This window comes from Engystomops pustulosus, chromosome 1 (assembly GCF_040894005.1).
Source record: "Engystomops pustulosus chromosome 1, aEngPut4.maternal, whole genome shotgun sequence".
Lineage (NCBI taxonomy): Eukaryota > Metazoa > Chordata > Amphibia > Anura > Leptodactylidae > Engystomops > Engystomops pustulosus.
The window spans coordinates 96,189,594-96,204,520 of NC_092411.1; the positions used below are offsets into that span (position 1 = coordinate 96,189,594).

Sequence of the window (14,927 nt, forward strand, 5' to 3'; positions counted from 1 at the left end):
TATGCCTGCATCAACAGTTTCGGCTGAACAAAAGATGACCGGAACCTGCGTAATGCAGGTGTGAACTGTGCCTTGATTTGTTCTGCAGGATAATAAATATGTATTCTCTTTTTGACAGAGTGGTAAAAAGAAAAAATCTGAAGATGAAGAAGGAAGTGAAGATGATGGTGATGAGGAAGATGGTACAGATCTGCACTCGGACAGTGAACAGGCAGAAGATCAAGTGGAAGAAAGCTTGGAGAACAACTGGAACATAGTTCAGTATTTACCTCAGGCAGCGTCATGTCAGAGTTATTTCCTAATGATTGTCTCTGGTTAGTATTGATATCTATTTGCCTATGTTATATATTATTTAATAATTGATGGTTTTAGCTGGCGTCATATAATCTGTGCTCCTGCAGCATACATTGTGGCAGTGTATCATAGTATGCGGGAAGAATTAAGACGCAATGCACCCGGCAGCACCCCAATCAAACGACGCCAGGACAGCCAAGTATCGCAAGAGCCAGTGGGGGAAGTTGGAGCCATGCCTGGTATGAAACAATTTTTCTTTTCCTGCATTTTTTTTGGCATACCAGTAATAGATGTAGTAACAATATAAGAGCAGTCAACATTTGCCTCAGAAAATTTACTTATTGTGGCTTGTGTTTGTGTACCTCTCTCCAGGACTTATAACCTTTTCTCAGGATTATGTGGCGAATGAGTTGACACAAAACTTTTTCACAATTACACAGAAGATACAGAAAAAAGTCACTGGAACGCGCCACGTAACAGAACCATCGGAAATGTTTCCCATTTTGCCTGGATCCCATCTGCCTCTCAACAATCCAGCATTAGAATTCATTAAATATGTTTGTCAGGTGAGATTGTGAGGATAATGGTTTTATAGGTTTTATTGTATTCTCATTTTTGTCTTTGCATTATTGCAATTAAAGTAACACTTTTACCTGCCATGGAATTAGTTTTTGATTTGTGGCGCGTAACCCTTGTTTCTGCTTTGCTGTAATGTAATATAATCTTTAAACACGTGTGTAAATTTGGCCTAAATGGCTATTAAAGGAAACCTACCACCACAAATCTACCTATAAAGGTAGATTGGGTGGTAGGTGCATCAATGGGACGTGAGGATAGCCCTTTTAAGGGCTAATCCTCACGTCCCCTCACTTTTTTGATAACTTTTATTCCACATATATTTAAATTTACTTATGCGGCTACCGGGGCGTGGAGTAGCCGCATATGAGATTACATGAGGCGGCTACTCCACGCCCCGGTACCCACTTTACCCCTCCTACTCACCCATCTTCGGCGTGCAGCTCCGCATAGCTGCGTGCCCTCGTCCGGCGGTCACTGCTCCGAAACAGGCGCGGGCCTGCTCTACTGCGCATGCGCAGACGGCAGGGTCGCCGGACGAGGGCGCGCAGCTACGCGGAGCTGCGCGCCGAAGATGGGTGAGTAGGAGGGGTAAAGTGTCTACCGGGGCGTGGAGTAGCCGCCTCGTGTAACCTCAGATGCGGCTACTCCACGCCCCAGTAGCCGCATAAGTAAATGTAAATATATGTGGAATAAAAGTTATCAAAAAAGTGAGGGGACGTGAGGATTAGCCCTTAAAAGGGCTCTCCTCACGTCCCATTGATCCACCTACCACCCAATCTACCTTTATAGGTAGATTTGTGGTGGTAGGTGCCCTTTAAGTGTCAGGACCCTTAAGATGTTTGTTGTTTGTCCTGGAAGCATGTCTTCTGGAGTTCACATGGAATGGTTATTTAGTTTTTTTTCCACTTGTGGTTTTAGCTTTTATGCTTTTGCTCATGAATATACATTAATCTCACCAAAAAATTGAAAAACACAACATCTAAAGTATATTACGTATAATACAAAACAATCTTTATTGAGAAAAAATAGTGCATCACAATGCACCAGCAGCAATACAATATAAAAACAACAGAGGGTGCCACATAATATAAAGTTGATAAAACCAATGGAACAAATAGAAACTGGTAAGTGTAGCCTACTAACAGTCACAACCTAAGTAGGAATTGTAAACAGAGGAAGAACATCCCTCACATAAGAGCAGTAATGTTACCTATACCAGTAGGAAGGCACACGCTGTACACCCCGACACGTGTTTCGCACTTGGCTTTTTCAAGGGGACTCCCCTTGAAAAAGCCAAGTGCGAAACACGTGTCGGGGTGTACAGCGTGTGCCTTCCTACTGGTATAGGTAACATTACTGCTCTTATGTGAGGGATGTTCTTCCTCTGTTTACAATTCCTACTTAGGTTGTGACTGTTAGTAGGCTACACTTGCCAGTTTCTATTTGTTCCATTGGTTTTATCAACTTTATATTATGTGGCACTCTCTGTTGTTTTTATATTGTATTGCTGCTGGTGCATTGTGATGCACTATTTTTTCTCAATAAAGATTGTTTTGTATTATACGTAATATACTTTAGATGTTGTGTTTTTCAATTTTTTGGTGAGATTAATTTATACAACGGGGGGATCCAGTACAATCTATGCCCATACCACCCGTTTTATTACTTTGGTTTTGTCATGAATATACATGTAAATGGTCTTTTCTGCTAAATCTGCAAAGAAACTATAGTAAGCAATCGAAAAAGTGGTCATACACAGCCTGTTGATAAAATCTTTCCCAAGTATACAAACCCCATTTTAAAGGGGTATTCTTATTTCGGCCAATATTGTTTGTATGATGGAAAATTATGAAATTTTCCAATACAATTTCTCTATCAATTCACTGCTTGCTGTTATTCTATAGAAAGCTTCTATGTTTACTTCCAGTCTGACCATGATCACATAAGTGCACAGCTTGTTGGTTTTATAGAGCGTAATCAGAGCTCTGTTTTATAACAAGCTGTGCACCTGTGTGACCATGGTCAGATTTAGGTCCTGTAGAATGACAGTAAGCAGAGATCTAGAAAAACATGAGTTGATTCAGAAATGGGACATTCCTTTAAGGCTTGCTTTTAAGTGATGCTGGCAAATTCTTTCAAAATTTTGCATGCTAGAACATAGTGGAGGACAGCATGGATCCCAAAAGCCAAAATTGTTTTTGATGTTCTGTAGGCTTAAGCATTGCAAATCGTAAATGTGGTATTCCAGGATTTGTTTGATAATTATTCCATAGATAAATTCCAGAATATCACTATTTTCTCATGAAGAAATCCTTTGTACATCAAACGCATATAATAGGCGGACAGGGAGAGACTGGAAAGAGCTCAGAGTAGTTTTTAGTTGAAAAACTTTGGTTAAAGGAAATCTACCACCAGGATGAAGGATTGTAAACCAAGCACACTGACATACTGGCGTGCGCCCCCTCTGGCATGATCTGCTCTTCTTGTAGCTTTGTATGCCTTTGTTTTTAAGAAAAAGAGGTTTTTAAAAATTATGCAGGTGAGCCTTCAGGGCTCCAAGCTCCATTGACATCTATAGAGCCTGGAGCTCTGGAGGCTCATTTGCATAATTTGTGAAACCTTTTTATTGAACCTTTTAAAAGAAAAGCAGAACCTACCAGAGGGGGCACTCATCAGTATGTCAGTGTGGTTGGTTTACAATTTTTTATCCTGGTGGTAGATTTCCTCTAAGGTGAGGTGATTAGAATGAGGCTTACCAGACGGGGTTGTGCTGATACCAGGCACAACACTAGTATGAAGCGTGAGAGCGGTACCGTAAGGTGCTGCCCGTTGACAGGATTGTCAGAACGCAGCCATACCGTTCTGGATCAGATACACTGGGTAGTAGGGTGGTTGTCACTGCTGCTCACACTTGTAGTGTGGCAATCGGAGTATTCATCATTAGAAATTTTTTATTGATAGATATCTCAGTTTACACAATGCATTTGGGAATCTCAAAGGATTCCTGTTTCAATTGAGAAGAGGCTGAACGCTTTGGTGTTTCTTGCTTGCCAGAGCTAACTCATCCCACTTGAAATATGGAATCCTTTGATATCCCGAAACGTGTTTGTGTAAACTGAGATATCACTCAATAAAAAGTTTCTTATGAAGAATATTCCGTATCCCATTCACTACCAGTGTGCGCCACAGTGACAAGCACCTTTGCACCAGCAGGACCCGATGTCCCACAATCATCTTCTGCTGTGCGCGATGTAGAAAGCTGGCGCGTCAGGAGGAGTACACTTATAGGGAACCTACCACCACGAATCTACCTATAAAGGTAGAACGGGTGGTAGGTGGATGGATGGGACGTGAGGATAGCCCTTTTTTGGGCTAATCCTCACGTCCCGGGTGTCTTTTAGAAAACTTTATTGTAGCTATATGCTAATTTTTTTTATGCGGCTACTGGGGCATGGAGTAGCCGGATATGAGGCTACTAGTCGCGGCTACTCCATGCCCCAGTAGCCGCGTTACTCCGCCTACCAGATAATCTTCGGCGTGCAGCTCCTGGTAGCTGCGCGCCCTCGTCCGGGTCCCCTGCGTTCTGCGCGGCTCCGGGGCCGGAACTACTGCGCATGCGCAGTAGACGGGGGATTCGGACGACAAAGATTATCTGGTAGGCGGAGTAACGTGGCTACTGGGGCGTGGAGTAGCCGCGACTAGTAGCTTCATGTCCGGCTACTCCACGCCCCAGTAGCCGCATAAAAAAATTGGCATATAGCTACAATAAAGTTTTCTAAATGACACCCGGGACGTGAGGATTAGCCCAAAAAAAGGGCTATCCTCACGTCCCATCCATCCACCTACCACCCCTTCTACCTTTTATAGGTAGAATCGGGGTGGTAGGTGCCCTTTAATGGCTGCCATAAAAACCCGTTATGACAGTCATTAAGGACCTATTACCCTAAATATAGCCTCTAGGAGCTGCTTACTTTAGCTAGCTCTACCACAGTAATAGCAGTGTTAAATTGCTAGCTTTATGAAGACCTACCGATAAAGCTAGAAAACGCTGCACTGCAGAGCCCTCCGGCGTATTCATGAGGGGGGCAGTCCGAGGAGGCTTCCAGGTCCAGGCTACATGCGGCAGTCACCACCACCATATGGTGTGGGAGGGGCAGTCTGGGGTAGAAGCCAAGGATAGGTGGAGTGCCTTGGACTGCCCCATCAGACGCCGTTCAGACGGCTATGTAGTGCAGTGTTTGCTAGCTTATTGGTATATTCCGATAAAGCTAGCGATTTAACACTGCTATTACTGGAGTAGGGTTGGGGAGCTGCTTACTAAACCCTAGAGGGTTTATGTAGAGTGACAGGTACTGTATAATGTGGGGCATAATATACGTTCTTTGTGCTCTATATGTAATATTAAAAGTGCCATATCTTGATACAAACAGGCAGCAATGTATAGCAAAGGGTAGCACCTAAAAAAATTTAACAATAAACCCAGGTAGTTGAATAAACCATTTAGCTGCATTGGCAGTCTCCTCTGCCCAATTAATACTAGACCACAGGATACTGTAGATGTCACTTATAGAAAATGTTTGCAATCTTCCCTGTTTTGGTTTGACGATTTGGTATATATATATATTTTTTGTGGTAGTATGTTTGTTTTTGTGGTATATTTGTTTTTCTTGTATGAGTAAGATCAACACATATTTGGTCTCTGGTACTATTCCTTTGCTTCTGAAACACTTCATTCATGCATCTCAAGTGCTGAAACTTTTTTTAATCATGTATAAATATATTTATATAATTTTCCATAAACGTGGCCATGCTGTCCATGTATACGACAACCCCTGCACTCTTGCACTGATGGCCAGACATACGCTATTGATGCCTGCACAATCGCCTGTATTCAGTGTTCATTACCACAGGATGACTCTGGGATCTGCAGTAACTCCCAGACATTTCGGATGCAGTTTCTTTGTGCAGTTACTCCAGTGGTGGTCGTATCAAAGAACAATAGTCTTTTTTTTTTTTCTAATATGACTACCTTTCTGGTAAACTGTCTTCACACAAGTACATTTTTTATTAACATCCAATTGTAGAAATGTCCAGATGAGAATACCCCTTTAAGAGAATGTTAGCACAGTAAAATGAGTTAACAAGGTCTAAATTGTGACAATTTGGATCTCTAGGTTCTTTCTCTGGATTCCAACATAACCAACCAGGTCAACAAATTAAAGCGGGATCTTTTACGCCTAATTGATGTTGGTGAATTTTCAGAAGATGCACAGTTTCGGGATCCATGTCGCTCCTATATACTTCCTGAAATTATCTGCAAAAATTGTAACTTCTGTCGGGACCTAGACTTGTGCAAGGATCCTTCTCTCAGTCAGGTTTGTCTGTTGATGTGCTTGCATCATACTTGACTACCTCTCTAATTTTTTTGCTATCTATAATTTTGGTTCCCATCTCTCACGCTTCTAGGATGGGTCTGTTCTGCCACAGTGGGTTTGTTCAAACTGCCAGACAGAGTATGACACTGATGGCATAGAGATGGCATTGGTGGAAGCTCTGCAGAAGAAGATGATGGCTTTTATGCTACAGGATTTGGTGAGACTTGTAGTGATCTTATTTAGTTTAGAATTTCTGTATGTAATTACTTTATTCATTTTATCTTATGTGTTTTTTGTGTCCAGATGTGCATGAAGTGTAAAGGGGTGAAAGAAGCCAATATGCCAGTCTACTGCAGCTGTGCAGGAGACTTCAACCTAACAATTTCAGTGAAGGTACATGCATAATTCAATTTTAAAGAAATTCTACCAATAGCAGATTACTGTTTTTAGCTGAGCTCACTTGCATAACACCGGCTTCATTCTGAAATCAGCTTTTATCTACTTTGATCCAGAAACGGTTCCATTGCTAAGAAAATAATTGTGAAAAATATGGTCCGGTGCTACAGCCTGTATGTATTCGGATGCTTGACTTTCCAAACGTAATTATGCACGCCTCTTGTGCGACTAACATTGCCCTCCCCCTCGCTTCTGGTTCAGTCATACTGCCACATCCGTAATTTAGATAGCTGGCTCATGGCCTGGTGAAGGAGGAGGACGGCATTATTTGCACAGGAGGCGTGCATAATTATGTTAGCATGGAGCGTCAAGCATCCGAATAGATTCAGCCTACTGCATCGGACCCTTAATTTGAATATTTTTATAACTTTTGTTTTCTTGGCAATGGCATTGTTTCTGGATCAAAGAAGATAATAGCCGATTTCAGCATGAAGCTGGCGTTGTGTAAGTGAGATCAAAAATGTCTTCTGATAGTGGTAGATTTCCTTTAACTCTTTATCATAATAAATGCATGACATCCTATTAACTATATGTATTCTAATTGCAGGTTCTCATGGAGCAGATAGATGCCTTCCGTAATATTGCTCAACATTACCAGATGTCTCATCTCTTGGAGACAATCACATGGCTTGTCCAACAGAATTCCCACCTAACCTTGTGACCTAGTCAGCATCTGACCACCGTTTTTTGCCTTGTATAAATTGTATCTTAATAAACATTGTAATAAAAAAAGAATTGTAAAGTAACGCTATATAATGCTAATAGGTTGTCTACATCAATTGTTGTCAACCTGCAGAACGCTAAGGTGTACTAGGATTTACATTCCACATCCTGCTGCTTTAAATTATTGTGGCTAGTACTGCATGTTACAAAAAGCAAGACCTGGTCATCCCTAAAACTGTAGCAACAGTGTTAGAAGAGGCTTAGATTGACTGACTTAAACATCCATTCCCCACAGTTTGGAAAACACACACTGTCCTATGGGGAAGTCATTCTCCTAATTGGAGGAGTCAACTGGGGTTTAACTTACATTTAGTGCCTCAAGAGTGCAATGATTTGGTTGAAAGCATACAAATTGAAGGAATTAAATATTGATAACCATTCTGGCACCCCCACACATCAGCTGTAGGCCTTTGCTGCAATAAAGTCACTGTACTGTGCTTGGTAGATGTTGTAAAGGCCAGTGCATTTGGACAAATGCTATAGTTTTTTTTGGCTGTTTTTTTTTAAAAGATCCTAAAATAACAAAAATCTTTGTCTTTCATGAGCACCAACTGTGCAGTTGAGTAATCTAGTTCCCCTATTTTTGAGCGGCAACCTCAACTAGTCTGTTTCACATGAATGTGTGGGTGTCTGGCTTGTTTGTTGGCAAAATATATGGCCTGTTTTAACAGAAGTTCTATATTCTGTATTCCTTTTTTCTCTGCTGCTAAAAAGATTTTCTGGCCACTGATCGCACTGCGCGCTCTTGATATATTGTACATATATTGTACATACTAATTACATTACATTATGTCAAATATGGCAGAAAAATATCTATAATCTCCTTGGATGAAACTCTGTTGTCTAGTCGAGTGTGTAGCTAATTGAGAGATATGCAGGTGACCCGCTTGTGATCTACCCATCTAAACCATATTGAATCCAACTTCCCCAAGGCTTACACAGCCTCAAAAAAACTCCTGAGGGGCCCCTCTGCACCGAAGTGCCTCAATCAAGCAATATTTTTTACTTTTTGGGTGCCATAATGCATTGATTGCGGCCTACGTAAACAGGAAGCCGGGGCCTTGAGTACAGGCCTCCCGCCACCTTTGGTGAACTTTCAGCCAGCTGCAATGTGTGTTTATAGCCCGATACCCTCCCTCAGCCCACCAGAGCGTGGATATATCAGCTGGGAGTCCAAGTAGAAGCCCTTGTTTGTGTGAAGGCCCCTGGACACATCTGATCTACAAGACAACAGTGGTAGCCGGCACCATCTTGCGCTCCCCCTACTGGATTCGCCAGCAAGCAGCCAGGACTCGGCCCTTCATCAGCCTGGGTAAGAGCATTATACCCCAGGGCACCACAAACGGTAAGCTCCTGCTCCCTGGGAAGTCCCCTTTTTTCACCAGCATATCAGCTCTGGACAATAACAAAACTTTTAAAAAGGGACAGTGCTCTAAGCTGGGCTGTATCTTAGCCACCACAGACATTACTACCTTACTCCAGGCCTTGGAATTACTGGACAGATGCCTCTAAAAGGGGCATAATGGGAAAATTAAGAGATCTAGTAGAGCAGTAAACCACCAACATGAAAAAACAACAAAAGATTTCTCCTATATCTCCAAGTACTCCAACAAAAGAAAGACGGCGCAAGGGGAACAAAATGGCAAAGTCCGACAAAACCATAAAGTCCACACAACAAATAAATGTGTTCCTCTGCTTCTATGTCCTCCTTTTTTACCTGATGGCAAAATATTTGAGGAGAGACACAGTACGTAACTCATGAGTAGGGATAATATCCTACTGTGATTTTGTTGTCCTGAGGCGGCGTTTCCTTTGTTGTCCTGAGGCGGTGTTATTCCTGGATCTTCTGGCTGGGAAACCCAGCCTCTCAACCCCTAGTTCCACTTTCTTTCCATCCTCGCTGCCTTGTTTCTCAGGATGAGAAAAAGAATCGCAATTAGGCAATAGGTTTCGAACTTCTTCTAAAAATGTTTGTTTTCAATCAGAATACTCACAAAGATGAATGTATAAAAAGCATGCTCAGTTGGTCATGGCATGTCATGGCAGGAACAACACAGGAGCTAGCTGCGAGACCATCGGACAACTTGAGGAAATGCCGCCTCAGGGCAACAAGATCACAATAGGATATTATCCCTACTCGTGAGTTATGATTTTAAACTGGATGCAAACATCAGGGTAGCGGGCTCCTCTTAAAACAGCTGTTCTGTTCTGTTTTTCTTGATTGACTACAATTGTCAAAATGGCGTTCTAAGAAACAGCATGAATAGGGCAGCAGTGACATATCCTACAATTTGCCGTATTGATATATATTTACAGCTGACCATCCTAATTTGAAATGGTTAAAGGGTGAAAACAAGAAAACTTATCTCCACTGATGAAGTCGTTGCAGGGGGAGATGGAGAAGTTCTTGAAGAAAATGTCCCATTTTCTTCATCAGCGACACCATAGTGACCTGCCGCCTTTTGTTCACCCCAAAAGATACATCCAATGAAGAGTCTGCTTCTAGACCTTCCTGTGTTTCCCAAAAAAAAAAATCTTAGAAAAGCACTTCCCCAGTTATGGATGAGCTTTCAGATATAAAATGTGATGTTCGTCCGATTGGCTCCAGAGTGGACCAACTGGAACAAACACATTGCCTTTGGCAAAGCTACAGCTGCTGGTCTACACAATTATCAAGCTCACCTATATAGCCTTTTATTGTATATAGAAGATCAAGACAACAGAGGCAGGAGAAATAACCTTTGCTTGAAGGGAGTCCCTGAGACGGTACTACCTACAGTGATGCTCACTTCTACCTACAGACCAAGCACCTCTGTTAGTGATGGAGAGACCTCATAGGGCTTTACATCCTAAACCAAGGGAAGGGGAACCCCCTTGAGATGTCATCAGTAAATTGCTAAACTCGGCCCATGGAGTGCTATCCTAAAGGAGGTCAGGGAAAGGGCAGCATTAACTCATGGAGAACCTAAGTCTTTCACAATGTATCCCTGGAAACTCTCAAAAAGTGGCGTTTAATATGGCTGGTGACTGATGTCCTCAGAGCCTGCCAAATCTCCTATAGGTGGCTTTTTCTGATTGGCCACTCTTTTATGTTCAAGAACTCTTTACAGCTTATTCGGAGACCAGATAATCTTATCCCTCTCTGTGATGACCTGACAACTTACCTGTTGGCTACAAGTCACCAACATCTCAGATCTACCTGGCTTACCCCATGTAGAGCCCATGAATCAGCAGCCACCCTGAGTGAAATGCTATGTATAGTAGGGTCATACTTAAATGCCACAATAGACTGCTAGACTCCTCTTCCCAAAAATAAACTCTCAATGCTAAAACACTAAAAAAAAACTCCACACTGACCATTATCGAAACAACCCTGAGAGATGTCAGGATAACCACCCATCCTACATCTAAAGTGATTTTATTCGGCTCCACACACCTCCTTTCAATGTATAGACTACCTACTACTACGCATGACAGCCCACCCTGGAGGATGACCTTTGTCGGAATAGGAAGAAGAGAGTTTAAAAGGCCCCTCCTGCATCCTCCCGCCAGTGTCTTCCTGTCCTACAGTGGTCAGAATAAGAGAGGTGCCTCTCTCCTCCAGGTTGAGGAAAGGGGCGAAAGAATACCTTTGATGGGGCCACATAACCAGTATCTGGGGTTCTCCAGAAGTGGACCTCAAGGAAGAACTCAAAGTGCCGTCTTTTCTACTCACTAGAAACAGGAGAACAGAAAGAATATGCAGACACGTTCAGCCATGTATGGGACAAGCCCTTCTTGTACGCCTTCTTCCCTATTACCCCAGTAGCAAGGGTTCAAAGAAAAATTCTCCAGGAGAGGGCTAGGGTGATACCTATATGTCCTCATTGGCCCAAGAAGAGCTGGTACCAGTTTCTGACATCCATGGCTCTCCAAAAGACAATTCTGCCAGTACAGGAGGACCTTCTGCATCAAGGACTCTTCTATCCAGATCCAGGGAGACTACAACTTTCAGCCTGGATGCTGAGGCCGACTTCCTGTATTCTCAGGGACTTTCTAAAGAGGCCATAATTACGTTTTCTATGTACCATAATATTTGGAAAAAGTTTGGAACATTTTGTAAAGACAATTCACCTTCTCAAGCTAATCCCAATATCTTTTGGGTTTTGGACTTCTTGCGAGCAGGTCTGCAACTTGGACTTTCAACAAGTACCTTAAAGGTACTGGTGTCCACTCTCAGCACCTTCTTTGTCCATCCCCTCGCTGACCACAGGTGGTTCCAAAGATTTATAGCTGCTGCCTCCAAGATTAGGCCCCAAATCCTCAGGCGGGTACCAACCTTAGATCTCACTACCATGTTTTACGCCCTATCCAAGGCTCCGTTTGAGACTATAGAGAACGCCAACATCAGAGACGTAACCTTCAAAATGTCTTTACTGGTAGCAGTCACTTCGGCTAGAAGATTAGGAGAGATTCAGTCTACATCTATTAAAGAGTCATCTATGAGGATCTTAGCTGATAGAATTGTTCTTACTTTAGATCCAAGTTTCACCCCCAAGGTGGTCTCCAGCTTCCACACAGACCATGAGATCATCTTGTCGTCCTTCTGTGCAGGATCCTCTTCATCGGGCAGGGAGATGGAATGGCATTTATCGTATATAAGACGGGCAGTATTACAATATATGCAGGTCACAAGACCTTGGTGCATTGACCACAACCTCTTTGTTCAATTTTGGGAAAGTACAAGAAGAAGAAGGCGTCCAAGACAACCATCGCAAGATGGCTGCGATCTGCTATTGCATTTTGTTATATGAAACAGGGGAAATCAGTTCCTCCCTACATAAAAGCACATTCCATGCGTGCCATGTCAGCCTCTTTAGCAGAGAGAAGGGACGCCTCACTGGAACAAATCTGCATGGCCGCAACATCTTCCCCTTCAACCTTTACAAAGCATTATATCTTAGACTTGCCTGGCTCCCAGGACCAGTCCTTTGGTATAAAGGTGCTACAGACCGTAGCCCTACCCTAACTTGGCTGATTATTTTGTAAATCTCCGGGTTGTGACGACATGGAAATAGTGAATTAGTACTCACAGGTAATTCTGTATCCATTAGTCCACCATGACGGCCTATATATTTCACTACCTTTGTTGTACAATGTATGTGCTGATATAACATACTTAATAAAAATGAAGTTGTATCCTCCTCTGGTGTAGTTTATTATTATAAGGCAATTAGAAAGAGCAAGAGAAAATCACCCCTGCCTTTAAGAGGTCTTGTATCTGGGCATTGACAGCATCTTGTTGGGTGGGGATCAAGGGGTACTTTCTCAGTTTGGGAGGCTTTTTCTCGGGTACAAAGTTTACCATCACCGGGCTGACTGGTAAAAGTCCCACATCAGTTTTACAACAAAAGGAACAAACTCTGTCTTTGGGAGGGTGTGCTTGCTGACGTCCTCATCCGTTACGACACCCTTTGTCCTGCCCTGTTGGGGCCATCTCTGTTTTCTACAGTGTGTCCAGTCGCTCCTCCGCACAGTTGAAGCACGCCCGTTGAGTCTGGCTGCCGGTGCTTCCGTAACTGCTGTCAGTCTCACTTTGGCAGTGGTCTGCTAAGCCTGATCTCTGTCCTTCTGACTATCTGTCACTCTGTTGGCCAACCTGGCAGAGAAGTCTCTAGTCCAAACTTAACTTTGGTAACAACCCATTAACAAAACTGCTGGAAAAATGCACTTTATGTTGGTCATTGGTCAAGTTATACCCCATGTGCCCAAAATCTGCAAATAGTTCCCCGTACAACTGTTCAGTGACTGATTTGGTCTTTGCTTTATCTCATGGGGTTCTCTCTTAACCTGTCTTCAGTCCAGCATCCATGCTATCTATAAAGTGCTGGCCAGACTGCAACGGTTCAACAAAAGTGACCGTCTTCAGGGAGATAGTTACGCAAGTATTCTGCTAGTTGTGGTTTTATCTTCTCTTTGACTAGGTCTCACATTCCCCACATGCTACTCATAGTCTCCAAGTCTTGCCAGGTACACTTAGACGTACATAGGGTTGGGGGCTTGTCTTCGCTTAGAATCTAGCTCTGTTGTTAAGTTCAATATGGAGGGCAGGGGAGACATCTACACTGTCTTAGAGTGTCATTAGGTGGCATGAGCAGGGCACACTGCATTCTTACATCACAAGCAGAATCCTCCCTGCTGTGGTCTCAATAAGGAGCAATACAGCCCCCACTGTCCTCTACACTCCAAGGCTGCACTGTCTGCGTTTTGAGATACTGGACTACAAGCTCCAAAAGTAATACAAGGGATACTGAAACACCTTTTTACACATGTTCATTTAAAATCACTTCTCCCACAAGCCACTGCCTTTTCTGAACAAGTTTCTTAACTCACGGTTCTTTAAGGTGTTCAGATACAACAAAAAGCTACCAGCCTTCATGTTCAACTTTGCACCTTTCCATAACTTTCCATTACTTTCACCCTCAACAATATCTTCACAACCAACTGTCTACTTACAGCAAGCCAACATTCTGCCTGTGCATTTCTTTCCCTTCATTTGAGACACTTGGCTCAATTTATTTTGTTCACTACCCAGACTCAAGGCCAGTGGCATAGTTTTGCATAAAGACCAGCAAAGGAAAGTTTTCTGGTTTTGCAAAAGAATGCAGGCATGGGACAGGAACGACCGGCCACCACACCCCTCTACAAATCCTGAAGATTTCTTCCCAGCATTAGCAAAAAAATTGCTAGAATTCCAAGATTAATACCTCCAAATCATGTGCCTTAAATTTGTAATGTCCCACAGCAACCATTGAAAGAGTAGCAACCTCCACCCCCTTTGTATTGTTGTAAGGTCTGATAGCGCTATAACTTATCTATGTGTTCTGATCTCTGCACATCCAGACCGCTGGTTTTCTCTAAATTACACCACCCTACTGGATTCCATTACAAACACAATCAAAGAATGGAAGACACCATTTATCTCCTGGATTGGAAGATAGGCACGATCATCATTTTGATGAGATTCTAAGATTACATAATGCATGTACTACCTATTTACCTGCCACTGCACTTTTTTCATACTATTAGACGACTGTTTCTTAAATTTGTCTTGAAGGGAACAGGCCATAGGATTTCCTATAATACCATGACTAGCCCCAATCATTTAGGAGGTATAGTTCTCCCTGACATTATCATTTATTAAAAGGCGAACTAGATTGGCCAAGTAATAAATTGCCACAAAAGACCTTCATCTAAAACCTAATTTATCACTAGGTTTTTGTTGTCTGTTTGGTGGTGTTTTGGTGCAGTTCTGGTACAAATGCAGTTTTGTGACTTTCCATTGCGCCAAATGAACATAGGACAGTGCAAAGCCAATTTATAATAAACCCTGCTTTCAGCAAATTTAGACTAGTTTTCACAATACTAAACTAAATTCATAATAACTGATTTGCAAAAATTTTCATTTAGACGTGTTGTTTTGGCGCAAAATGACTTCAATCACCCCTATTGTATAAATAC

General features: G+C 42.5%; 1 protein-coding gene across 1 annotated transcript in view; it reads left to right on the forward strand.

Moving 5' to 3' along the window:
- Nucleotides 1-7,451, forward strand: part of POLE (DNA polymerase epsilon, catalytic subunit) — a 41,689-nt gene extending 34,238 nt beyond the window's left edge. The window contains exons 43-49 of the mRNA XM_072148979.1: nt 119-314; nt 402-533; nt 667-860; nt 6,048-6,248; nt 6,340-6,465; nt 6,552-6,641; nt 7,252-7,451. Of these exons, the coding sequence (XP_072005080.1) occupies nt 119-314; nt 402-533; nt 667-860; nt 6,048-6,248; nt 6,340-6,465; nt 6,552-6,641; nt 7,252-7,365 (1,053 nt within the window). The 3' untranslated portion in view covers nt 7,366-7,451. The remainder of the gene's footprint in view (nt 1-118; nt 315-401; nt 534-666; nt 861-6,047; nt 6,249-6,339; nt 6,466-6,551; nt 6,642-7,251) is intronic.
- Nucleotides 7,452-14,927: the final 7,476 nt, after the last annotated feature.